This window comes from Nerophis lumbriciformis, linkage group LG03, assembly GCF_033978685.3.
Source record: "Nerophis lumbriciformis linkage group LG03, RoL_Nlum_v2.1, whole genome shotgun sequence".
Taxonomy (NCBI): Eukaryota; Metazoa; Chordata; class Actinopteri; order Syngnathiformes; family Syngnathidae; genus Nerophis; species Nerophis lumbriciformis.
The window spans coordinates 155415-181794 of record NC_084550.2 but is presented as its reverse complement, the minus strand read 5'-3'; the positions used below and the strand labels follow the sequence as shown (position 1 = coordinate 181794).

The following is a 26380-nucleotide window of genomic DNA, read 5'->3' as shown; positions in this document are numbered from 1 at the left end:
GTTTTCTTGTTTTACGCTCCGTGATTTTTTTTTTTTACTCTATGCATTTTTTTTTTACTTTGTGTTTTTTTATTGGACCTTTTTTTACTCCATGCATTTTTTTACTATACATGTTTTTTTTTTACTCAAGGTGTTTTTCTATTGTACGTCCTTTTTATTGGACATTTTTTTGCTCTACGTGTTTTTCTTGTGCGTTGTTGTCATGCCGACAGTTTGTAAAGATGAAGAATGATTGTTTATTTTTTATTTAGTTATTCTTCTATTTTTTGTACGCGATAAAGAGTTTTTATTGTGGGTGTAAATGTTAGCTTCATAAAGTATATTTGGATATTTATTGTGTCTATCTGGTGGTGGGGGTGGGGTCAGGAAGGGAGAGAGGGGGCGGGGCTTTGACTATGGCGGAGACGTGACCCCGCCCCCTCTGCATCCATCATGGCCGCCCTCCAAACAAAAAGATATTAATAAAAATATGCTCTATACAACACGTTTTTTGGTGTTTTGTGACAAAAAGAAACAGAATAAATATTTTGTTACATTTTAATAAATAAAAATATGCTCAATATGACACGTTTTTTGGTGTTTTGTGACAAAAAAAAATGAGTGTCCACAGCAAGTCTTCCCACACTGAGTGTCCACAACAAGTCTTCCCACACTGAGTGTCCACAGCAAGTCTTCCCACACTGAGTGTCCACAGCAAGTCTTCCCACACTGAGTGTCCACAACAAGTCTTCCCACACTGAGTGTCCACAGCAAGTCTTCCCACACTGAGTGTCCACAGCAAGTCTTCCCACACTGAGTGTCCACAGCAAGTCTTCCCACACTGAGTGTCCACAGCAAGTCTTCCCACACTGAGTGTCCACAGCAAGTCTTCCCACACTGAGTGTCCACAGCAAGTCTTCCCACACTGAGTGTCCACAGCAAGTCTCCCAACGTCAGCGTCAGAAAGAAGTGAAAAGATCAACAACAGCTACTAGCTTGTGTTAGCTAGCCGGCAGCTAACCTGTAGCTCAGTGGGCGGGGAGGAAAAATAAGCCCCGCCCACTTCAAGAGACAGCGTCCTTTTCATAGAAAAGCCTCACAAAGGGGGTGTGGTCAAAGACACGTTGTCATGGAAACAAGTCAGCCAAAAAAAGATGTGTCTCTTTTTAAGAGCAAACTCATGCTTGCTTCAGCAAAGTGGATCTGAAATAAACATAAACACTTCATTAGATTCATGCAATATGTCACTTATTGATTGATTGATTGATTGATGCAATATGTCACTTATTGATTGATTGATTGATTGATGCAATATGTCACTTATTGATTGATTGATTGATTGATGCAATATGTCACTTATTGATTGATGCAATATCTGAGTTAGCTATTGATTGATCTAATATGTGGGTTATATATATATATATATATATATATATATATATATATATATATATATATATATATATATATATATATATATTTCTGTGTGTTTGTATTGATGAGCACCGTGCTAGGGGGTGTGGTCAAGTGGGCGGAGTCAGGCTCACCTGAGGGACTTCCACCTGTCCTTCTCCATGTTGTTGTCAGGACCCTCGCTCTCGTACGACGCCAAATACAACGCTGCACGTGACAAACAGGGGCTTAGTTCTGGGTTTCAATTTTCTATTTCTTTTATTTCAAACATAATTGTCTGTATTTTTTATTTTCCCTGGAAAATTAATTCTAAATAAAAAGTGTCCCAAAACTGTGCCTGATCATTTCTATTAGCAGAATCAGCTACCAATGGATTGTTTCACATGAAATATGAATGGATTATTTCACATGAAATATGAATGGATTGTTTCACATGAAATATGAATGATTATTTAAGATGAAATGTGAATGGATTATTTCACATGAAATATCCATCCATCCATTTTCTACCGCTTGTCCCGTTCGGGGTCGCGGGGGGTGCTGGAGCCTATCTCAGCTACAATCGGGCGGAAGGCGGGGTACACCCTGGACAAGTCGCCACCTCATCACAGGACCAACACAGATAGACAGACAACATTCACACTCACATTTCCAAATCATTTGAATTTCTTTGATTGGCTTCATATTTATCTTATTTTGGAAAACTCACTTGATTGCATTGCCACAAAAATAAAGATACATTTTTTGTGTGTGTGTGTGTGTATGTGTGTGTGTGTGTGTGTGTGTGTGTGTGTGTGTGTGTGTGTGTGTGTATGTGTGTTCTGTGTGTGTGTGTGTGTGTGTTTGTGTGTGTATGTGTGAGTGTGTTCTGTGTGTGTGTGTGTGTGTGTGTGTGTGTGTGTGCGTGTTTGTGTGTGTGTGCTGACCATCCTCAGAGCAGACAGGTGAGGTCAGCAGGTGTGTGAGAATCCTGCGGTCCTTGTCAAAGGGACACTCCACCTTCTTCCAGCTGATGAACTCACTGACTTGTTTGGCCATCTCCCACAACTTCTGCACATGTCAGCAGGAAACAAGATTCAGCCTTCACAATAAGAGTACCATCTCCCACAACTTCTGCACATGTCAGCAGGAAACAAGATTCAGCCTTCACAATAAGAGTACCATCTCCCACAACTTCTGCAAATGTCAGCAGGAAACAAGATTCAGCCTTCACAATAAGAGTACCATCTCCCACAACTTCTGCACATGTCAACAGGAAACAAGAGTCAGCCTTCACAATAAGAGTACCATCTCCCACAACTTCTGCACATGTCAGCAGGAAACAAGATTCAGCCTTCACAATAAGAGTACCATCTCCCACAACTTCTGCACATGTCAGCAGGAAACAAGATTCAGCCTTCACAATAAGAGTACCATCTCCCACAACTTCTGCACATGTCAGCAGGAAACAAGATTCAGCCTTCACAATAAGAGTACCATCTTCCACAACTTCTGCACATGTCAGCAGGAAACAAGATTCAGCCTTCACAATAAGAGTACCATCTCCCACAACTTCTGCACATGTCAGCAGGAAACAAGATTCAGCCTTCACAATAAGAGTACCATCTCCCACAACTTCTGCACATGTCAGCAGGACACAAGATTCAGCCTTCACAATAAGAGTACCATCTCCCACAACTTCTGCACATGTCAGCAGGAAACAAGATTCAGCCTTCACAATAAGAGTACCATCTCCCACAACTTCTGCACATGTCAGCAGGAAACAAGATTCAGCCTTCACAATAAGAGTACCATCAAACTCCCCTCAGGCAAAAGACCAGGGTCCATATCCAGACCCACACCTCCCACCACCTGATCAGTTCTCTCCCCTGGGCCATCAGACGCATGAACAATAACAAGATCATCTTATTCTGTGTTATATGTCTTTTATGTTGCACCAAGTCAAATTCCTAGTTTGTGAAGCCCTTCTCAAACAATGCCAATTAAAACTATTCTGATTGTGATTGTGACCTGGAAGTTGAGGTGTGAGTTGTGCAGGCGGCTGGCACACGCCTGCTGGAGGAAGTAGATGTCTTTCACCAGCAGGCTGAAGAAGGGCACCACCATCTGAGGGAAACACATTGTTATATATATATATATATATATATATATACACACACACACATACACACACATTCATTCCTTTTCTATTTGATTGATGTACTTTTTCATGACTTGAAATGTTAGACTAGACAAACATTATTGATCCACAAGGGAAATTGTATCATTAATACTGAACATAGTCTTACTATTTATAGAGACAGATTATTTTGAAGTATTTTTGTAAATCATGTATTTTTAATATATACAAGAATGACATATTGTTGATATATTTCCAGTGGTGAAATACTTATGAATTATTTGATTTTACAATTTGTGTCATTTATCATTTTTAATTATCTTTTTTTTAATCATAAAAAATATATTTATTTTGCTACCATTTTATTTTTTTAATACACAATGACATATATTGCAGTTTTCTTCATTCTTTTACACATATGTGTTTATACAGTATATTTTAATAATTGTATTCATTATTATACATTGTATATACTGTACTACTGTTTTTTTCCCATAATGAGGACTTTTAACATGCTTTTATTTTGTAACTCCTGCCAAGGAGATGATATTAACGACCTCATTTATTGTTGAATTAATTTGTAATTATTTGTTTTTTTCCCCATAATGAGGACTTTTCACATGCTTTTATTTTGTAACTCCTGCCAAGGAGGTGATATTTATTGTAGAATGAAAAGAATACAAAGTTGTCAGGATGGTGCATGTCTGGACAAAAGTGCTGTGGTCATGTGACCTGCCAGGCCTCACCTTCTCCCTGCTGCTGCTGGCGCTCCGTGACCTCTGGGTGGCGCCGCGCAGTGACGTCCTGTAGTTGGAGAAGTTTCCGGAAGCATCCATCTGGCGCTGAGGGCACACAGAGGTGCACGGGCAAATAAAAGTATTGGGACACTCCAGGTTGTGAGGTGACCAAAGCCCCACCCACATTCGGACAGGTCACATGACCTATCAACTTTATAAAGCACATTTAAACTTGAGCACAGGAGGAGCCAAAGTGCTGCACCACATGAACATGAACATGAACATGAACATGAACATGAACATGAAGGCACCACATGAACATGAACATGAACATGAAGGCACCACATGAACATGAACATGAAGGCACCACCTGAACTTGGGAGAGTTAATGGTTTCTGGGCTTGTTCCAGTTAGAAGTTATATGTGTTCATCAGTCTGAAAGGACAACAGGATCTCTTTCAAAATGGCAAAAGACAAATGCAGCCTGTCTTTTTTCCATTTCCTCTCTGCTCTCCTACATTTGCGCCCAACAGCACAAGTGACGTCATTCAACCAGGGCTCAACTTCATTCAACCAGGGCTCAACTTCATTCAACCAGGGCTCAACTTCATTCAACCAGGGCTCAACTTCATTCAACCAGGGCTCAACTTCATTCAACCAGGGCTCAACTTCATTCAACCAGGGCTCAACTTCATTCAACCAGGGCTCAACTTCATTCAACCAGGGCTCAACTTCATTCAACCAGGGCTCAGCTTCATTCAACCAGGGCTCAACTTCATTCAACCAGGGCTCAACTTCATTCAACCAGGGCTCAACTTCATTCAACCAGGGCTTAACTTCATTCAACCAGGGCTCAACTTCATTCAACCAGGGCTCAGCTTCATTCAACCAGGGCTCAACTTCATTCAACCAGGGCTCAACTTCATTCAACCAGGGCTCAACTTCATTCAACCAGGGCTCAGCTTCATTCAACCAGGGCTCAACTTCATTCAACCAGGGCTCAACTTCATTCAACCAGGGCTCAACTTCATTCAACCAGGGCTTAACTTCATTCAACCAGGGCTCAACTTCATTCAACCAGGGCTCAACTTCATTCAACCAGGGCTCAACTTCATTCAACCAGGGCTCAACTTCATTCAACCAGGGCTTAACTTCATTCAACCAGGGCTCAACTTCATTCAACCAGGGCTCAACGTCATTCAACCAGGGCTCAACTTCATTCAACCAGGGCTCAACTTCATTCAACCAGGGCTCAACTTCATTCAACCAGGGCTCAACTTCATTCAACCAGGGCTCAACTTCATTCAACCAGGGCTCAACTTCATTCAACCAGGGCTCAACTTCATTCAACCAGGGCTCAACTTCATTCAACCAGGGCTCAACTTCATTCAACCAGGGCTCAACTTCATTCAACCAGGGCTCAACTTCATTCAACCAGGGCTCAACTTCATTCAACCAGGGCTCAACTTCATTCAACCAGGGCTCAACTTCATTCAACCAGGGCTCAACTTCATTCAACCAGGGCTCAACGTCATTCAACCAGGGCTCAACTTCATTCAACCAGGGCTCAACTTCATTCAACCAGGGCTCAACGTCATTCAACCAGGGCTCAACGTCATTCAACCAGGGCTCAACTTCATTCAACCAGGGCTCAACTTCATTCAACCAGGGCTCAACTTCATTCAACCAGGGCTCAACTTCATTCAACCAGGGCTCAACTTCATTCAACCAGGGCTCAGCTTCATTCAACCAGGGCTCAACTTCATTCAACCAGGGCTCAACTTCATTCAACCAGGGCTCAACTTCATTCAACCAGGGCTCAACTTCATTCAACCAGGGCTCAGCTTCATTCAACCAGGGCTCAACTTCATTCAACCAGGGCTCAACTTCATTCAACCAGGGCTCAACTTCATTCAACCAGGGCTTAACTTCATTCAACCAGGGCTCAACTTCATTCAACCAGGGCTCAACTTCATTCAACCAGGGCTCAACTTCATTCAACCAGGGCTCAACTTCATTCAACCAGGGCTTAACTTCATTCAACCAGGGCTCAACTTCATTCAACCAGGGCTCAACGTCATTCAACCAGGGCTCAACTTCATTCAACCAGGGCTCAACTTCATTCAACCAGGGCTCAACTTCATTCAACCAGGGCTCAACTTCATTCAACCAGGGCTCAACTTCATTCAACCAGGGCTCAACTTCATTCAACCAGGGCTCAACTTCATTCAACCAGGGCTCAACTTCATTCAACCAGGGCTCAACTTCATTCAACCAGGGCTCAACTTCATTCAACCAGGGCTCAACTTCATTCAACCAGGGCTCAACTTCATTCAACCAGGGCTCAACGTCATTCAACCAGGGCTCAACTTCATTCAACCAGGGCTCAACTTCATTCAACCAGGGCTCAACGTCATTCAACCAGGGCTCAACGTCATTCAACCAGGGCTCAACGTCATTCAACCAGGGCTCAACTTCATTCAACCAGGGCTCAACTTCATTCAACCAGGGCTCAACGTCATTTAACCAGGGCTCAACGTCATTCAACCAGGGCTCAACTTCATTCAACCAGGGCTCAACGTCATTTAACCAGGGCTCAGGCGTGGGTTTGGCGCGGCGGAACTTCAAAAGAGGGATGGTGTCCAGTGTTAGAACCTACCTCCAGGATGTCAAACTTGGCCATCTTGACTTTGCTCCAGGTCTTCTTGAGGCGGGACACGGGACTCATGTTCATGCCGGCTGTCACACACAAAACAAAGATGGCTGCCTCAGCACATGGCGTCTTCTCATGCCCCGCCCTCCCTGTCTGTCTGTCTATCCCTCCATTGTCCTTAACCAGCTTTGTTTGTGGCGCTCTCACGCCATTGGCCAGCTGCCATGCTAGTGACCCCGCCCCTCCACCTCATTGAAATCTACAAAACAATCCTCCTGACATCTCCTTTGTGCACCCTCCCTCTTCATCCAAACCTTAGTGCACCTTCCCTCTTCATCCAAACTGTTGTGCACCCCCCCTCTTCATCCAAACCTTAGTGCACCTTCCCTCTTCATCCAAACCTTTGTGCACCCCCCCTCTTCATCCAAACCTTTGGATGCTGTCTGTGCCACAATGAAAATGACAAAAAGTGGAAACAATCCCACGAGGATGAAAAAGACAGAAACTTACACAAGATGGCCATGAGGGAGTTGAAGTTGCCGATGTTGAAGCACTCATGCGCCACATGGATGAAGAAGTCCAGGACTCGGACTCTGTGCTTCTTCTTCAGCGGCTGCAAAACATGGAGTGTCAAAGTCTTTCCACTCACGAACATCTTCGGACTCAGCCTCCACTTTAGCTCAATGCTAATTGACATGGGAAACGCCATATGCATGCTACTATTAGCATTAGCAACTTTACATTTAAACAGGTGTTGACAATCTACCGTAAGCAACAGTCCCCTTATAAAGTGTTTATGAGCCAGGGGCTGACAGGTAGCAACAAATGTATCAAATAAAGATGCTATGCTAGCATGGTTAGCGGCATGGGGGGTTAGCGACTGACCAAGCAGATCTCCGTGGCCACCAGGTAGCTGAGTCTGTTGAACCAGTCCACATAAGCCCCCAGGTTGCTGGTCTTCTTCTGACCCTGAAACCACACAATCAGTTCTAACCTCAGCTCATGTCCTATATTCACTTCAGAACCCAGTCCAAATAGGGTCTTCCAGTCCACATAGAGTCTCCCAGTCCACATAGGGTCTTCCAGTCCACATAGGGTCTTCCAGTCCACATAGAGTATTTCAGTCCACATAGAGTCTCCCAGTCCACATAGTCATCCCAGTCCACATAATCATCCCAGTCCACATAGAGTCTCTTAGTCCACATAGGGTCTCCCAGTCCACATAAGGTCTCCCAGTCCACATAGGGTTTCACAGTCCACATAGAGTCTCCCAGTCCACATAGAGTCCCCCAGTCCACATAGGGTCTGCCAGTCCACATAGGGTCTCACAGCCCCTTGCATGTAGGCAGGTCAGTCCGAGGCACAATGGCAAACTTAAACCCCCCCCTCCCCCGTCAAAAAACAGCCTGTTGCCTAGCAGCTGGAGAGCATCTGTGGTTGCTAGGCGACGAGGTGCAGCATGAATTGAGATCCCTGCAGGACTGGAGGAGTGTTTAGTCACCTGACCCACCCTAGCTAGAGTCCACAGCGTTTGGACCACCAAGATCCAAGATCCCTGCAGGACTGGAGGAGTGTTTAGTCACCTGACCCAGTCCAGCCAGAGTCCACAGCGTTTGGACCAGCAAGATGTTGCATAATGGATGTAGTCTGCGGGAGAAGATTTGTACCTGGTCCTGGTCCTGGTCCTGGTCCTGGTCTTGGCACACAAAGGCCTGCACAAACTCTTCAGGGCCGATGTAGCTCAGTCGCTCCTGCAGGCACATGATTTATTTTTATTATATTTTAACTTCAATATTTGAAAATAAATGTTTCTTTTTTGCCCAATATTATTACATTTTAATACAAATATTATTACATTTTAATACAATTATATTATATTTTAATAGAAATGTTTAAAAAAAAAAGGTTTCTTTATTTGATCTTTTCTTCCCTAATATTATATCTTAATATGAATATTTGTTTCTTTTTCCCCCCCAATGATTTTATATTTTAATTAAATAAATATATATTTTATCTTTTTTTCCAATAATATATTTTGATATAAACATTTTTTTTTTTTAAAGGTTTCTGTCTTTTTTCTTATTATATTATCAGTCTTGGCGTTAACACACTTTTTGTGTCTTTTTACACATTAAAATCAGAAAGATTTAGAGAAGTCCACGTGTAGCCGGGACGTGGCAGCAGTAAAGTTTAGATCCATGAAGGAAAGAATAAAGTGAATGAATGTTTAGAACTGAATACATTTACATCAACATGTCTTTTCTTTTCCATTATTTATTTTATATATATAATATAGAAAGTGAGATATAACAGGATAGTGTAGAACACAATATAGAATGTGAGATATAACAGGATAGTGTAGAACACAATATAGAAAGTGAGATATAACAGGATAGTGTAGAACACAATATAGAATGTGAGATATAACAGGATAGTGTAGAATGCAATATATAATGTAAAATATAACAGGATAGTGTAGAACACAATATAGAATGTGAGATATAACAGGATAGTGTAGCACACAATATAGAATGTGAGATATAACAGGATAGTGTAGCACACAATATAGAATGTGAGATATAACAGGATAGTGTAGAACACAATATAGAATGTGAGATATAACAGGATAGTGTAGAATACAATATAGAATGTGAGATATAACAGGATAGTGTAGAACACAATATATAATGTGAGATATAACAGGATAGTGTAGAACACAATATAGAATGTGAGATATAACAGGATAGTGTAGCACACTACACTACTCAGTGGCCTAGTGGTTAGAGTGTCCGCCCTGAGATGGGTAGGTTGTGAGTTCAAACGCCGGCCGAGTCATACCAAAAACTATACAAATGGGAGCCATTACCTCCCTGCTTGGCACTCAGCATCAAGGCTTGGAATTGGGGGTTAAATCACCAAAAATTATTCCTGGGCGCGGCCACCACTGCTGCCCACTGCTCCCCTCACCTCCCAGGGGGTGAACAAGGGGATGGGTCAAATGCAGAGGACAAATTTCACCACACCTAGTGTGTGTGTGACAATCATTGCTACTTTAACTTTAACACAATATTTAACACAATATATATCTCACGAATGTGAGATATAACAATTTGTTTTCAAAACGCTTACAAAAAAGTGGGACCCCAAACATTTGCTGTGGGACCCCGTTTTTATGACTTGATGGGGTCCCTTGGACCTCATTTTGAAAATTCCTCGCCCCAACACTGATTATATTTTAACTTAAATATTTGAATTTTTTTTTTGTGTGTGTAATAATATTATATTTTAATACAAACTATTTATTAAAAAAGTTTATTTCTTTTTCCCAATTATATAATATTTAAATACAAATATTAAAAAAAAGGTTTCTTTATTTCATCTTTTTTCCCCAATAATATTATATCTTAATATTAATATATATTTTTGTATGTTTCTTTCTTTTCTTCCCTAATAATATTATACTTTAATACAAATATTTGTTAAAAAAAAAGGTTTATTAAATTTGTTCCTAATGATTTTATATTTTAATATATATTTTTTAAAGGTTTATTTATTTTATCTATTTTTTTCCCATAATATTATATTTTATATTAATATTTTTTAATGTTATTTTGTTTTCCAATAATATATCTTAATAAAAATATATATATTTAAAAAAAAAAAAAAAAAAAAAAAAAAAAGATTTTTTTCTTTTTTCTTTTTTTATAATTGTATTATATTTTATCTTAAATATTTGAGAAAAACAAGTCTTTATTTTTTGTCCAATATAATAATATATTTTAATACAAATATATATATTTTTAAGTTTCTTTCTTTTTTCCAATGGTATTTTATTTATTTTTATTAAAAATTTTTTTTTTATTTTATCTTTTCTTCCCTAAAATTATCATACTTTAATACAAATATTTGTTTCAAAAAAATATTTTTCATTGTTCCCATCCATCCATCCATTTTCTACCGCTTATTCCCTTCAATGATTTTATATTTTAATTTTTTTTTTTTTTTTTAAAGGTTTCTTTATTTTATCTTTTTTTGTTCAAATAACATTTGGTTTTAATACAAATATTTATTTAAAAAAAAAAAGCATCTCTTTTTTCCATTGATATATTTTAATCAAAATATTTTTTTTTAAGTTTCTTTATTTTATCTTTTTTTTCTCCAATATTATATTTTAATATGAATATGTTTTAAATGTTTCTTTTTCCCCAATATAATCTTAATAAAAAGATATATTTCCAGCTCAGGAGGACATTCTGGACTGGCCCTTGAAGGACTGCTCTTGAGGGCGGGGCTTGACACTCATTGGCCTCTTAGCTCGTGTTAGCGCAAACTTTCTAGTGAATTCTTCTGAAGTGATTGTTGAATCTCTCTGTAGTGGACTTCATTGTCTCAGCTGTACCTGTTTCATCTCAGTTCTCACCAGTTCTATGTGGGTCAGCTGCTGGGCGACGGTGAAGGGGTGCTTGCAGATGGACATCAGGTCCCGCTGGGGCTTGGCTTTGAGAACGGCGAGGCGCTCGTTGATCTTGACCAGGGCCTCCTCGTACTGGCTGAGCACCGTCAGCCTCCTGGTCAGACCTTGACTCAACTGACTCACCGCCGTCCTGTAAACCTAAACAAGGGAACACGGAACACCAGGGTTGGAATTCTCTTCTAGGAATCACAGAATCCACAGACTGGAATTGGACCTGCATGGACTTCAGATCTTTGAGCCTTTTCTGCACTACAAAGTACGACATTAATGTAATCCGTAGGAAATGCGGACGGGGAGACTCTATGGGGAATTGGAATTGGACCTGCATGGACTACAGAACCTTGAGCCTGTTCTGGACTACAAAGTACAACAATGTAATCCGTAGGAAATGCGGACTGGGAGACCCTATGAAGAATTGGAATTGGACCAGTATGGACTACAAAGTACGACAATGTAATCCGTAGGAAATGCGGACTGGGAGACCCTATGGGGAATTGGAATTGGACCAGCATGGACTACAGAACTTTGAGCCTGTTCTGGACTATAAAGTACGACATTAATGTAATCCGTAGGAAAACGTTCAGAAATTTTAAGAGGACATTTGCAGTTTTTTCTTTAAAGCGGGAAAAACCTCAGTCAATGACAGAATCCAGTTCTGGGCTAATTCCTGCTCTATTAACCTGCTCCCAAAAACCTCACACTGCTTGGAAAGAAACCTTCTCCATGAGGTTAGGAGATGAAGGACCAGATCCTAGGGACAGGCAGCCGAAGATTCCGTTGAATGTTTTTACCCAAATGACGATACTGAGAACTAACTGAATCCAAGAACCTTGACACCAAGAAAACCTTCCAGCCAAAGAAGACAAAGACCATGGTCACTTTAATCACTTGATAGTTGAAATGGTATTTTTACGGCTGACTGATTAGCCTGATTGGGACTACACGCTAGCTTTAGTATTTTGAGCGTGTAGTCCTGAGGACCCACTGGTGTATTTATGCCGGAGGAAGTTTAACAAGTTGGTACGACTGATAGCGTTAGCATAGCGTCAAATAAAGAGTATTTTGTGTATCCGGTGGTCCACAAAAAAAGTAGAAACCTTAGTTCACCTCAACAAGTGTTCCTAGGTCTTGAAGTAACCTTTAAAGATTAGTTCTGGGTCTGATCTGCTCCAGAACTTCCAGCAGCATCCGCCCTCACTTGGCTGGGCTGGGATGTTTTGGACTAATCGCAAACCGCCTCCCAGTCTCAGAGAACCTCAAGGAACTGTTTCCTCTCAAACGCAGCTAGGCCCAGACCAGCCTCACTAAGCCACGCCTCCTTAGGGTCAACCTCTTTCCTGTCGCGGTCTTTACCACCGGTCACTCCCAGCCGGAGACCTTGGGCTTCCTGGCCTCCAGGTCTGACAGGGTCCGGCCTGACTATCTGGTGTGTGCTAGGACACACCTACTTGAGACTACCTGGTGTGTGCTAGGACACGCCTACTTGAGACTACCTGGTGTGTGCTAGGACACACCTACTTGAGACTACCTGGTGTGTGCTAGGACACGCCTACTTGAGCCTACCTGGTGTGTGCTAAGACACGCCTTCTTGAGCCTACCTGGTGTGTGCTAGGACACGCCTACTTGAGCCTACCTGGTCTAGGCTGCAGATGTGCAGTGTGACCTCCTTCAGACCACACATCATACGCTGGTCTCTGAAGTCCTGAGGGAAGGTTTCTGTCCAGTCCATCAGAAGCTGCAGGATCTTGGCACACAACAGGTGAAGACACACCTGGTCAGGACACGCCTCGCAAGGCAGGACACGTGCTCTGCTCCTTGCTGCTCCACCCACAGGTGACACACCTGCTCTGCTGGGGCGTGGCCCGCTCCTTGCTGCTCCGCCCACAGGTGACACACCTGGGCCAGCAGATGGTGCGGCGGGATGAAGAGGCGGGAACTGAGCAGGAAGGTGAAGATGAACGTCCTCTGTGGGGGAAAATGAGGACAACTTTTCATCATTGTTGTGGTTTTGTACGCCAAACATCAACACCGTCATCCAGTTTGCCAAATAATGGGGCCAATCAAAGTTGTGAGTACCAGCACTTCCATAGAGAAGGTGAGAACGTTACTCAATAGAAGCAAAGTTCTGCAGTCCTGTAGCTTGGTTGACATGCTAGCATGTTAGCATAGCCCAAACACACTTTGTTGACATGTTAGCATAGTCAAAACACACTTTGACATGTTAGCATGTTAGCATAGCCCAAACACACTTTGTTGACATGTTAGCATAATCAAAACACACTTTGACATGTTAGCATGTTAGCATAGCCCAAACACACTTTGTTGACATGTTAGCATAGTCAAAACACACTTTGACATGTTAGCATGTTAGCATAGCCCAAACACACTTTGTTGACATGTCAACATGTTAGCATAATCTAAACACACTTTGACATGTTAGCGTGTTAGCATAGCCAAACACACATTTTGTTGACATTTTAGGTTTAGCATAGTCAAACACACACTTTGTTGACATGTTAGCATGTTAGCATAGTCAAACCCATACTTTGTTGACATGCTAGCATGTTAGCATATCCAAACACACACTTTGTTGACATGCTAGCATGTTAGCATATCCAAACACACACTTTGTTGACATGTTAGCATATCCAAACACACACTTTGTTGACATGTTAGCATATCCAAACACACACTTTGTTGACATGTTAGCATATCCAAACACACACTTTGTTGACATGTTAGCATAGCCAAACCCCACATGTTGCTGCTAGCATAGCATTGATAGTTGTTTATTTTGAGCATGTGCTGTTGTATTATTATGTAGTGTATGTTTAGCTTGAGTGTTACTGTGTGCTTAGCTGCTGTGTAGCTGCTGATACTCACATCAGGGTAGTAGTCCAAAGTGGGCACCAGGTGATGAATGAGGGCCTCCAAGGACCCGGACGTCAGGTTGTTGTCATGGTAGTAGAGTCCAGCGTAGACCTGGTCCTTGGTCTGGTCCAGGTTCTTGTTGTGCTGCCCCGAGGAGGGCGGAGTCTGAGGCATCTTGTCCTGCAAAAGAAGATGGCCAACTGGTCAAAACAAGAGAACTGGTCCTGAATAGTCCTGTATTATTATTGACATTTAATTGTTAATGACACATGTGTATTATTATTCATAATTATTATTATTCATTATTCATGTGTATTATTATTATTCATTATTATTATTCATTATATATGTGTATTATTATTCATTGTTATTATTATTCATTATATATGTGTATTATTATTCATTATTATTATTATTATTATTATTATGCATTATACATGTGTATTATTATGCATTATTATTATTATTATTCATTATATATGTGTATTATTATTATTATTAATTATTATTATTATGCATTATACATGTGTATTATTATTCATTATATATGCGTATTATTATTCATTATTATTATTATTATTAATTATATATCTGTATTATTATTATGCATTATTATTATTATTATTATTAATTATAAATGTGTATTATTATTCATTATATATGTGTATTATTATTCATTATTATTATTATTAATTATATATGTGTATTATTATTCATTATTGTTATTATTATTCATTATTATTATTCATTATATATGTGTATTATTATTATTCATTATTATTATTATATATGTGTATTATTATTATTATTCATTATACATGTGTATTATTATTCATTATTATTATTATTCATTATATATGTGTATTATTATTCATTATTATTATTATTATTATTCATTATATATGTGTATTATTATTCATTATTATTATTGTTAATTATACATGTGTTTTATGATTATTCATTATTATTATTCATTATACATGTGTATTATTATTATTCATTATTATTATTATTATTCATTACATATGTGTATTATTATACATTATTATTATTATTATTCACTACATATATCACTAAACGTAAGCCATGATATTACACACCTTGGATACCTCAGGCATCAAAAAGCGACATCGGTGTGTAAAGGATATCACCACATGGGCTCAGGAACACTTCAGAAAACCACTGTCAGTAACTACAGTTGGTCGCTACATCTGTAAGTGCAAGTTAAAACTCTACTATGCAAAGCCACAGCCATTTATCAACAACACCCTAAGATGGACTGATACAAAGTGGAAAAGTGTTCTGTGGTCTGACGAGTCCACATTTCAAATTGTTTTTGGAAACTGTGGACTTTAACATGTTAGCCTTTTTATCTTTTTTACAAGTATCATGTATTTTGGCAGATGATGCATGCTAACCATTAGCATGTAATCTTTTTTCTTTAGCTAATTTCACACTGACGTTAACATGTTCGCTTTTTTTTCTAGCTCATTTTACAGGTATACCCTCCAAATCATGTATTTTGCTACATAATGCATGCTAACTGTTAGCATATTAGCTTTGTTAGCTAATTTCACACTGACATTAGCATGTGAGCTTTTTTTTATCTTTTTTACAAGTATACACCTCAGAATCATGTATTTTAGTACATGAGGCATGCTAACAGTTAACATGTTAGCTTTTTTTAGCTCATGACATGCTAACTTTAACATGTTAGCGATATATCTTTTTTACAAGTATCATGTATTTTGGCAGATGATGCATGCTAACCATTAGCATGTAATAATTTTTTTTTTAGCTAATTTCACACTGATGTTAGCATGTTCACTTTTTTTCTTGCTCATTTTACAGGTATACCCTCCAAATCATGTATTTTGGTACATGATGCATGCTAACAGTTAGCATGTTAGCTTTGTTAGCTAATTTCACACTGACATTAGCATGTTAGCTTTTTTACAGGTATACCCCTCAGAATCATGTATTTTGGTACATGATGCATGCTAATTGTTAGCATGTTAGCTTTTTTTTTTTTTAGCTCATTTCATGCTAACTTTGACATGTTAGCTTTTTTATCTTTTTTACAAGTATGCCCCTCAGAATCATGTATTTTGGCAGATGATGCATGCTAACCATTAGCATGTAATCATTTTCGTTAGCATGTTCGCTTTTCTTTCTAGCTCATTTTACAAGTATACCCCTCCAAATCATGTTTTTTGGTACATCATGCATGCTAACCGTTAGCATGTTAGCTAATTTCACACTGACATTAGCATATTTGCTTTGTTTTTCTAGCTCATTTTATAGGTATACCCCTCCAAATCATGTATTTTGGTACATGATGCATGCTAACTGTTAGCATGTTAGCTTTGTTGGCTAATTTCACACTGACATTAGCATGTTTGCTTTGTTTTTTCTAGCTCATTTTACAGGTACACACTTCAGAGTACAGATGCACAAAAAATGGATTGACATCCAAATCACAATTCTTATTCATCCTGATTCTAAATCAATTCATAACGTTCAAAGATTGATTATAAAAGAAATGCATCATTTGTTTGTTTGAATAAGAATGGATTCTTAAAAAGACGTTTTCACGCCATCTCACTGCAACGTTTGTAAGCTGTTTGGAAAAGGTTTCATTATAATGATTACATTCAAATAATACATTGTGAGATTCAGTTTGAATCGGGAATTGATTCTGATTGGAATCGTCACCCAAGGAGTCGGAATGGGATCCAATCTTTAGGTGGCCAAAGATTCACCCTCATCAACACAACAACATTATGACAATACTACTAATAATAATATTATGACAATACTACTAATAATAATATTATGACAATACTACTAATAATAATATTATGACAATACTACTAATAATAATATTATGACAATACTACTACTACTAATAACAATAACAATATTAATACCTTGTTTTAGTCCACAAGCAGACAATCAAATATATAAATTATATAATATATAAATATATAATATAAATATATAATAACAAATACAAATAAATGAGGTGAAGTCAAGAAGAGGATTAACTTAACTTGATCTTTTTCTAGGACAATCCTCTTAGCCAGAAGGTGTGTGTGTGTCTGTCTGTTTGTGTGTGTGTGTGTGTGTGTGTGTGTGTGTGTGAATATAACAAATTAAACGATCATTGTTTTTACCTTTCACGTGCGTGTCTCCTTTTCCTCGCCACTAAACAAAAGGAAAGCAATACTTTGGCAGTTGGACGTAAGCCATTTATATATGAAACCAAAGAAGAAGTCAAAGTAGTAAGAAGAAGAAGTCAAAGTAGTGAGAAGAAGAAGTCAAAGTAGTAGAAGAAGAATTGATGTGTTCGGCCAGACACCAGTCAAGCTTTAAAGGGCGGGCAAAGTGGCGGCCAATCAGAGGACAGAGCCACGCCATAGACCCGCCTCCTCGCTCGCCCTTCCTCTTTTGTTTCTCTTTCGTCACCTTTTTATTTTCACTTCACTCAACACCTTTGTTTATTGCACTCGACACCTTTGTTTATTGTACTCAAGACCTTTGTTTATTGCACTCAACACCTTTGTTTATTGCACTCGACACCTTTGTTTATTGCACTCGACACCATTGTTTAGTGCACTCGACACCTTTGTTTATTGCACTCGACACCTTTGTTTAGTGCACTCGACACCTTTGTTTATTGTACTCAAGACCTTTGTTTATTGCACTCAACACCTTTGTTTATTGCACTCAACAACTTTGTTTATTGCACTCAAGCACGTTTGTGTGTCGTTCAATTTCCAAAAGGTAATAATTGTTTGTTGGTCGACCTCTCTTTTGTTTCACACTATTTGTTCCCACGGGAAACAATGCAAACACAAATAAAGAGTTCCAGGGTCAAGCTGGGGCCGTCATAAAAGCTTCATTAAGCGTACCAGAAGTCTTTTATTTTAGATGTATTTATTATTATTTTTATTTTACAGCAAGTCTCTTACTTCACACGTATTTATTTTTTTAATTTTACAGGAAGTGTTTTACTTCACATGTATTTATTTTTTTATTCTACAGGAAGTGTTTTACTTCACTTTTTTTTTTTCTTTCTTTTTTTATTCTACAGGAAGTGTTTTACTTCACTTTTTTTATTTTTTATTCTACAGGAAGTGTTTTACTAAACATTTTTTATTATTTTTTTATTCTACAGGAAGTGTTTTACTTCACATTTATTTATTATTTTTTTTATTCTACAGGAAGTGTTTTACTTCACATTTATTTATTATTTTTTATTCTACAGGAAGTGTTTTACTTCACATGTATTTACTATTTTTTTATTCTACAGGAAGTGTTTTACTTCACATTTATTTATTATTTTTTTTATTCTACAGGAAGTGTTTTACTTCACATTTATTTATTATTTTTTTATTCTACAGGAAGTGTTTTACTTCACATTTATTTATTATTATTTTTATTCTATAGGAAGTGTTTTACTTCACATTTATTTATTATTTTTTTATTCTACAGGAAGTGTTTTACTTCACATGTATTATTTTTTATTCTACAGGAAGTGTTTTACTTCACATTTATTTATAATTTTTTTATTCTACAGGAAGTGTTTTACTTCACATGTTTTTTTTGTTTTTTTTATTCTACAGGAAGTGTTTTACTTCACATTTATTGTTACTTTACAGGAAGTGTAAAATGTTCACAAGTATTTATTTTGTATTTGACAGGAAGTGTTTAAGTTGTATGTAACAGGAAGATGAAAGATGTGGGACAAAAGAGGAGCACAAGTCACATCAGATCTAGTTTTAATGTTGGTCCCAGTTCAAAGGTCACCAGAGATAACACATTTGCATATATTAAATAAACATTGACTTTGTTTTTATTGGAGAGCGAATGAAAACACATCATAATAATAATAATAATAATAATAATAATAATAATAATAATAATAATGCTTTTCAAATGCAACCAACTTGTCTCCACTTTAGCATAGCAAGTTGAATAATAATAATATATTGTAAGCACACAAAAGCCATGAAATATGAATAATAATAGGAAGAAAATGATGATTATTGTTGAATGTCATCTTTTCAAAGGCCGCTGAAAGCCATGAAAAACATGAATGCTCTTGTCATTAATCAAGACTGGAACATGACAGTGACAGGAAGTGAATGCTCTTGTGATGAATGAAGAGTGTAAGATGACAGTGACAGGAAGTGATGAATGAAGAGTGTAAGATGACAGTGACAGGAAGTGAGAATGAAGAGTGTAAGATGACAGTGACAGGAAGTGATGAATGAAGAGTGTAAGATGACAGGAAGTGATGAATGAAGAGTGTAAGATGACAGGAAGTGATGAATGAAGAGTGTAAGATGACAGGAAGTGATGAATGAAGAGTATAAGATGACAGTGACAGGAAGTGAGAATGAAGAGTGTAAGATGACAGTGACAGGAAGTGATGAATGAATGAGGTCCTACTTGGCATCTTTGTGCTCCTGTGCTCTGCCACCTTGTTCTCTGGCCAGGCTGGTGAGGAGCTCCAGGACCCGGACCTGATGCTCCATGTGGGCCTTCTCCCGCCGCTCCTCCCTCTCCGCCGCCTCCCTCTGCCGCCGCTCCTCGCGCTGCGCCCACTGGCTCAGGAGGTCTTGGTGCCAGCGGGCCTGATCCTGCCTCTGCTGGTCCAGCTGCACCAGCAGGCCCCGAGTCTCCGACACCAGCTGCCGGAAACACCGCGACAGGTGAGCCAGGACCGCTTCCGGGCGCACGCCCTCGGCGCCGGGCGGCGTGGAAGCCTCGGGCGAGGACGCCGGAGGATGTGCGGGCGAGGGCGAGCTCACAATGTCCACGGGCGGAGCTGTGATGGAGCACACACACACACACACACACACACACACACACACACACATGCATGTGTCATGTGATGATCATACAGGCCCGACTAGAACCTTTTAAATACACACAATGTTGCCCTCAGTCTCCTGCCACTTTCCTAGCATCTCATGCAGGCCCGACTAGAACCTTTGAAATAAAGTGTGAAGATGGAGCTCACAGAGACAAGTACTAAGTAACAAGTACTAAGTCATGCTCACGTCATCATCTTTGTGCTCTATTATTAGCCTTGAAGTAGTCCTTAGTTCATGCTGGTTGTTTACAAAGAGTCTAGCAAGTCAAGTTCATGTTGTATTACCTAAAACAATACCTAAAAACATACCTCTGTTAATAAATGATTATTAGTTCCAACACTTCACATTTTTCTCATGACATTGTTTTGCTTTATTATCTTACATCTGTAATGGTTTCTTCTCTCCCCTGTAAAAACTTTAATGGCTGCGACTTATAGTCCAGTGTGGCTGAGATATGGATAAACATTCAAGTTTAATGGCTGTGACTTATAGTCCAGTGTGGCTGAGATATGGATAAACATTCAAGTTTAATGGCTGCGACTTATAGTCCAGTGTGGCTGAGATATGGATAAACATTCAAGTTTAATGGGTGTGACTTATAGTCCAGTGTGGCTGAGATATGGATAAACATTCAAGTTTAATGGGTGTGACTTATAGTCCAGTGTGGCTGAGATATGGATAAACATTCAAGTTTAATGGCTGCGACTTATAGTCCAGTGTGGCTGAGATATGGATAAACATTCAAGTTTAATGGGAGCGACTTATAGTCCAGTGTGGCTGAGATATGGATAAACATTCAAGTTTAATGGCTGTGACTTATAGTCCAGTGTGGCTGAGATATGGATAAACATTCAAGTTTAATGGCTGTGACTTATAGTCCAGTGTGGCTGAGATATGGATAAACATTCAAGTTTAATGGCTGCGACTTATAGTCCAGTGTGGCTGAGATATGGATAAACATTCAAGTTTAATGGGTGTGACTTATAGTCCAGTGTGGCTGAGATATGGATAAACATTCAAGTTTAATGGCTGTGACTTATAGTCCAGTGCAGCTGAGATATGGATAAACATTCAAGTTTAATGGCTGTGACTTATTTACCAGTGCACTCTATAGTCCAGGAAACGACTTTGTTAGAGCAGTTTTTACCATCTAATGGCAGGAAAGGAGATTTCAAAGCAAAGTGGACTTACCGGCAGGCTCAGGATGGATGCTGGATCCCACAAAACCCTGGGGTGGTCTCTCTCCCAGTCCCTGCATGAATCCCACGTCGCTGAACTCGGAATCGTCTTCGTTCTCCAGCTTGACTTGAAAGTCCAGCGGCCACATCTGCCGGCCTCCTCGCTCCTCGGAAGAACTGCAATGTTCTTGGGCGGTGATCCCCGGAGAAGCGAGGTAACGCCCGACGAAAGAGCCCACCGTCCTGTCTGCGGGGTCCGGAGCAGACACGTCAGGCCTCCTCCCCAACACGGCGTCCATCTCCTGGAAGTACTTGAAGTTGCAGAGCTGGGAGCTGTGGGCGCTCCTCTGCAGCTTGGCGCGCACGTAGTTGGCCTTCAGGGTCTTGACGCGCAGGCGACACTGGTGAGGACTGCGGCAGAAGCCCATGTCGCTCATGCGGGCCGACAGGTGCTTGAACACGTGGCGGTTGCGCAGGTTTTCCGACAGACTCTTCTGGATGCGCTCGTCGCTCCAGGCGCACAGCAGCACCTGAGTCTCCTCCACCGTCCAGTTGACCGAGCGCTCCGCCTCACGCTTGCCTGCAACACAACCTCACATTTCATCTTCATTCCATTCTTGGCTGGCTGCTTCCAAGTCATATTCATTATGGCACGGAAGATAACTAGCTTAATAAAAAAGTATGTCACTTAAGCTAACATGGCTAACTAAGGGTGTAACGGTACACAAACATTTGGCTTCGGTACATACCTCAGTTTAGAGGTGACGCTTCCGTTCATTTTGGGTACAGTAAGAAAACAACAAAATATACATTTTCTGGTTATTTATTTACCAACATTTGTAAACAATGGCTTTATCCTTTTAACATTGCTTTAAAATAGCTGTGTGTGTGTGTGTGTGTGTGTGTGTGTGTGTGTGTGTGTGTGTGTGTGATGGGTGTCAGCCACCACTAGGCTGATCACTGCAACAGCAGGCACTCATGAATGCTAAGCATAACAATAACATACACACACGTGACAATAACATACATATACACACACATACACACACACACACAACAATAACATCCATATATACACACTCATACACACACATGACAATAACATACATATACACGCACACACATACACAACAATAACATACATATACACACACACACATACAACAATAACATACATATACACACACACATACACACACAAAACGATAACATACATATACACACAAAGGCAGTCATGAATGCCAAGCATAACAATAACATACATATATACACACACATATACACACACACACACACACACACACACACACACACACACACACACACACACACACACACAACAATAACATACATATACACACACAGGCAGTCATGAATGCTAAGCATAACAATAACATACATATATACACACACACACACACACACACACACACACACACACACACACACACACACACACACACACACACACACACACACACACACACACACACAACAATAACATACATATACACACACAGGCAGTCATGAATGCTAAGCATAACAATAACATACATATATATACACACACACACACACACACACACACACACACACATAACAATAACATACATATACACACACAGACAGTCATGAATGCTAAGCATAACAATAACATACATATACACACACACATAAACACACATAACAATAACATACATATACACACACAGGCAGTCATGAATGCTAAGCATAACAATAACATACATATACACACACTCATACACACACACATAACAATAACATACATATACACACACACTCATACACACACACATAACAATAACATATATATACACACACTCATACACACACACACAACAACATACATATACACACACTCATACATACACACATAACAATAACATACATATACACACACACTCATACACACACACATAACAATAACATACATATACACACACATAACAATAACATACATATACACACACTCATACACACACACATAACCGTCAGTCTACCCCAGGGCAGCTGTGGCTATGAAAGTAGCTTACCACCACCAGGTGTGAACGAATGATGGGTTCTACATGTAAAGCGACTTTGGGTACTTAGAAAAGCGCTATATAAATCCAAGTTATTATTATTATTATTATTATTATTATAACAATAACATACATATACACACACTCATACACACACACACATAACAATAATATACATATACACACACTCATACACACACACATAACAATAACATACATATACACACACTCATACATACACACATAACAATAACATACATATACACACACTCATACACACACACATAACAACATACATATACACACACACACATAACAATAACATACATATACACACACTTATACATACACACATAACAATAACATACATATACACACACACACACACACATGACAATAACATACATATACACACACTTATACATACACACACACACACATAACAATAACATACATATACACACACTTATACATACACACATAACAATAACATACATATACACACACATGACAATAACATACATATACACACAGGGTTCATTGCCAGGGTTCATGTGGTCAACATATATAAAATAAAAACTAAATAAGATAAGGCTCAGAATTGGTTTCTTAACAAAACCTTTCCCCATATAAAGTGCAACATTTCCACATATAAAGTGCAACAATAAACTGCTTCAAGTTGTTGCTCAGATTAAATAAAATGACAAAACTTGTCTTCTACATACAAAAAGTGCAACATTAAACAGTTTCAAGTCAACTCAGCCTCAGATGAACTTTTCTTTCCCCCCCCAGCCTTTAACCCTGGTGACTTTCACTCAATCTTCATGTTTTTTGCCAGACAAATCAGTTGATCCACATTGTGTGCAGAAAGAGCAGACCTGCTTGCAGTTCAAATCTAGTTTTTAATGCAATATGCTCTTAAATCTGCTGCTATAAAAACATTTGTTATTGCTTTAGCCCTGCCTGACTCGCCGAGGAGAGGCTGCTTGAATGCGGTGTTTACACCACGCTCGTCTTTCTCTTTGTTGAAGCCATGTTCACCTGGGTGGTGGTGCCGCTTCAAATGGGTTAGCATGTTTGACGTGTTGGCAGAAGCAGCTGCTGAACAATGTCGGCAAACCTCCCTCCTCCATTGTTGTATCGCACCGCAAACCCAAGTGTTCCCAAATGGGAGATGTTAACGAGGCGGGAGGGTCTTCCAGCTCTGACTTTTACATGTTGTCCTAGCCCAGTCGCTGCTAGCATGCCGTGTGTTGTGCCTCGGTGTGCATTGTTTATACAACATACTTAATATGTCCGTGTGGAAACTCCTTCGGTACACCTCTGAACCCAACCAAAACCCCCGTACCGAAACGCTTCAATACAAATACACGTACCGTTACACCCTTATGGCTAACACAAGGGCTAACTAGCTTAATAACAAATATTGTCACTTATGCTAAAATGGCTAACACAAGGGTTAACTATCTTAATAACAAATATTGTCACTTATGCTAAAATGGCTAACACAAGGGTTAACTCTCTTAATAACAAATATTGTCACTTATGCTAAAATGGCTAACACAAGAGCTAACTAGCTTAATAAAAAATAATGTCACTGAAGTTAACATAGCTAACTAGCTTAATAAAAATATTATCACTTATGCTAACATAGCTAACACAAGGGCTAACTAGCTTAATAAAAAATATTGTCACTAATGCTAAAATGGCTAACACAAGAGCTAACTAGCTTAATAAAAAATATTGTCACTTAAGTTAACATGCTAACTAGCTTAATAAAAATATTGTCACTTAAGCTAACATGCTAACTAGCTTAATAAAAATATTGTCACTTAAGCTAACATGCTAACTAGCTTAATAAAAATATTGTCACTTAAGCTAACATGCTAACTAGCTTAATAAAAATATTGTCACTTATGCTAAAATGGCTAACACAAGAGCTAACTAGCTTAATAAAAAATAATGTCACTGAAGTTAACATAGCTAACTAGCTTAATAAAAATATTATCACTTATGCTAACATAGCTAACACAAGGGCTAACTAGCTTAATAAAAAATATTGTCACTAATGCTAAAATGGCTAACACAAGAGCTAACTAGCTTAATAAAAAATATTGTCACTTAAGTTAACATGCTAACTAGCTTAATAAAAATATTGTCACTTAAGCTAACATGCTAACTAGCTTAATAAAAATATTGTCACTTAAGCTAACATGCTAACTAGCTTAATAAAAATATTGTCACTTAAGCTAACATGCTAACTAGCTTAATAAAAATATTGTCACTTAAGCTAACATGCTAACTAGCTTAATAAAAATATTGTCACTTAAGCTAACATGGTTAACACAAGTGCTAACTAGCTGAGCTCACGTGACAAGGACAGACTAGGTGATTAAAATAAGGAGTTAGTTACTCCAGCAGTGTAAGAAACTTGAAAGTTAGGAATAATAAAAGTATGAAGTCTTCACAGGGCTGCTAGCTCACCTTGTTAGCGGTAGCTGCTCGCTACTAAGTTAGCTGCTCGCTACTAAGTTAGCTGCTTGCTACTAAGTTAGCTGCTGCTACTAAGTTAGCTGCTCGCTACTAAGTTAGCTGCTTGCTACTAAGTTAGCTGCTCGCTACTAAGTTAGTTGCTTGCTACTAAGTTAGCTGCTTCTACTAAGTTAGCTGCTCGCTACTAAGTTAGTAACAGCAGCTAAGTTAGCTGCTCGCTACTAAGTTGTCAGAAAGTGTGCAAGAAAAGAAGAGGCGAGGAAATGAAAAAAAGAATCTTACGTCGTGTTGTGGACACAGAACTGCTGGCAACGTTCATGTTGGACGAGTTGATGACGGCAACATTCATGTTCATGTTGGATGAGCTGGTGCTAGTTGATGACGGCAACATTCATGTTGGACGAGTTGATGACGGCAACATTGATGTTGGATGAGTCATTCATGTTCATGTTGGATGAGTTGATGACGGCAACATTGATGTTCATGTTGGACGAGCTGAGGAGTCTGTCAACAAACCGCGCAGGCGCGGCCAGGAT

General features: G+C 39.1%; 2 protein-coding genes across 8 annotated transcripts; both read right to left on the bottom strand.

Moving 5' to 3' along the window:
- Positions 1-46: 46 nt before the first annotated feature.
- Positions 47-19800, bottom strand: rasgef1ba (RasGEF domain family, member 1Ba). 2 transcript variants are annotated; one of them, XM_072912362.1, is made up of 15 exons: positions 19704-19800; positions 17423-17453; positions 14259-14426; positions 13218-13340; positions 13009-13119; positions 11322-11513; positions 8569-8652; positions 7787-7870; positions 7412-7514; positions 6908-6987; positions 4258-4353; positions 3403-3498; positions 2319-2442; positions 1527-1599; positions 47-1182 (listed from the first exon to the last, which is right to left on the bottom strand). In XM_072912362.1, the coding sequence occupies exons 3-15, from the start codon at positions 14418-14420 to the stop codon at positions 1158-1160; spliced, it is 1353 nt and encodes a 450-aa protein (XP_072768463.1). In that variant the 5' UTR covers positions 14421-14426; positions 17423-17453; positions 19704-19800; the 3' UTR covers positions 47-1157. The 2 variants fall into 2 exon arrangements, with proteins under 2 accessions (XP_072768463.1, XP_072768464.1); XM_072912363.1 differs by lacking the exon at positions 17423-17453 and having other exon boundaries at positions 19704-19796.
- LOC133577449 (uncharacterized) lies at positions 19411-26354 on the bottom strand. Of its 6 annotated transcripts, XR_012049348.1 has the most exons (6): positions 26276-26354; positions 26127-26245; positions 21323-21889; positions 19672-20082; positions 19536-19604; positions 19433-19468 (listed from the first exon to the last, which is right to left on the bottom strand). XR_012049348.1 is itself a non-coding variant. In XM_072912373.1 (5 exons), exons 2-4 carry the CDS (start codon positions 26233-26235, stop codon positions 19700-19702), a joined length of 1059 nt encoding a protein of 352 aa, XP_072768474.1. In that variant the 5' UTR covers positions 26236-26245; positions 26276-26354; the 3' UTR covers positions 19411-19623; positions 19660-19699. The 6 variants fall into 6 exon arrangements, 4 of the variants coding, with proteins under 4 accessions (XP_072768474.1, XP_072768476.1, XP_072768479.1 ...); XM_072912373.1 differs by having other exon boundaries at positions 19411-19623; positions 19660-20082; XM_072912375.1 differs by having other exon boundaries at positions 19411-19604.
- Between the last annotated feature and the right edge of the window lie 26 nt (positions 26355-26380).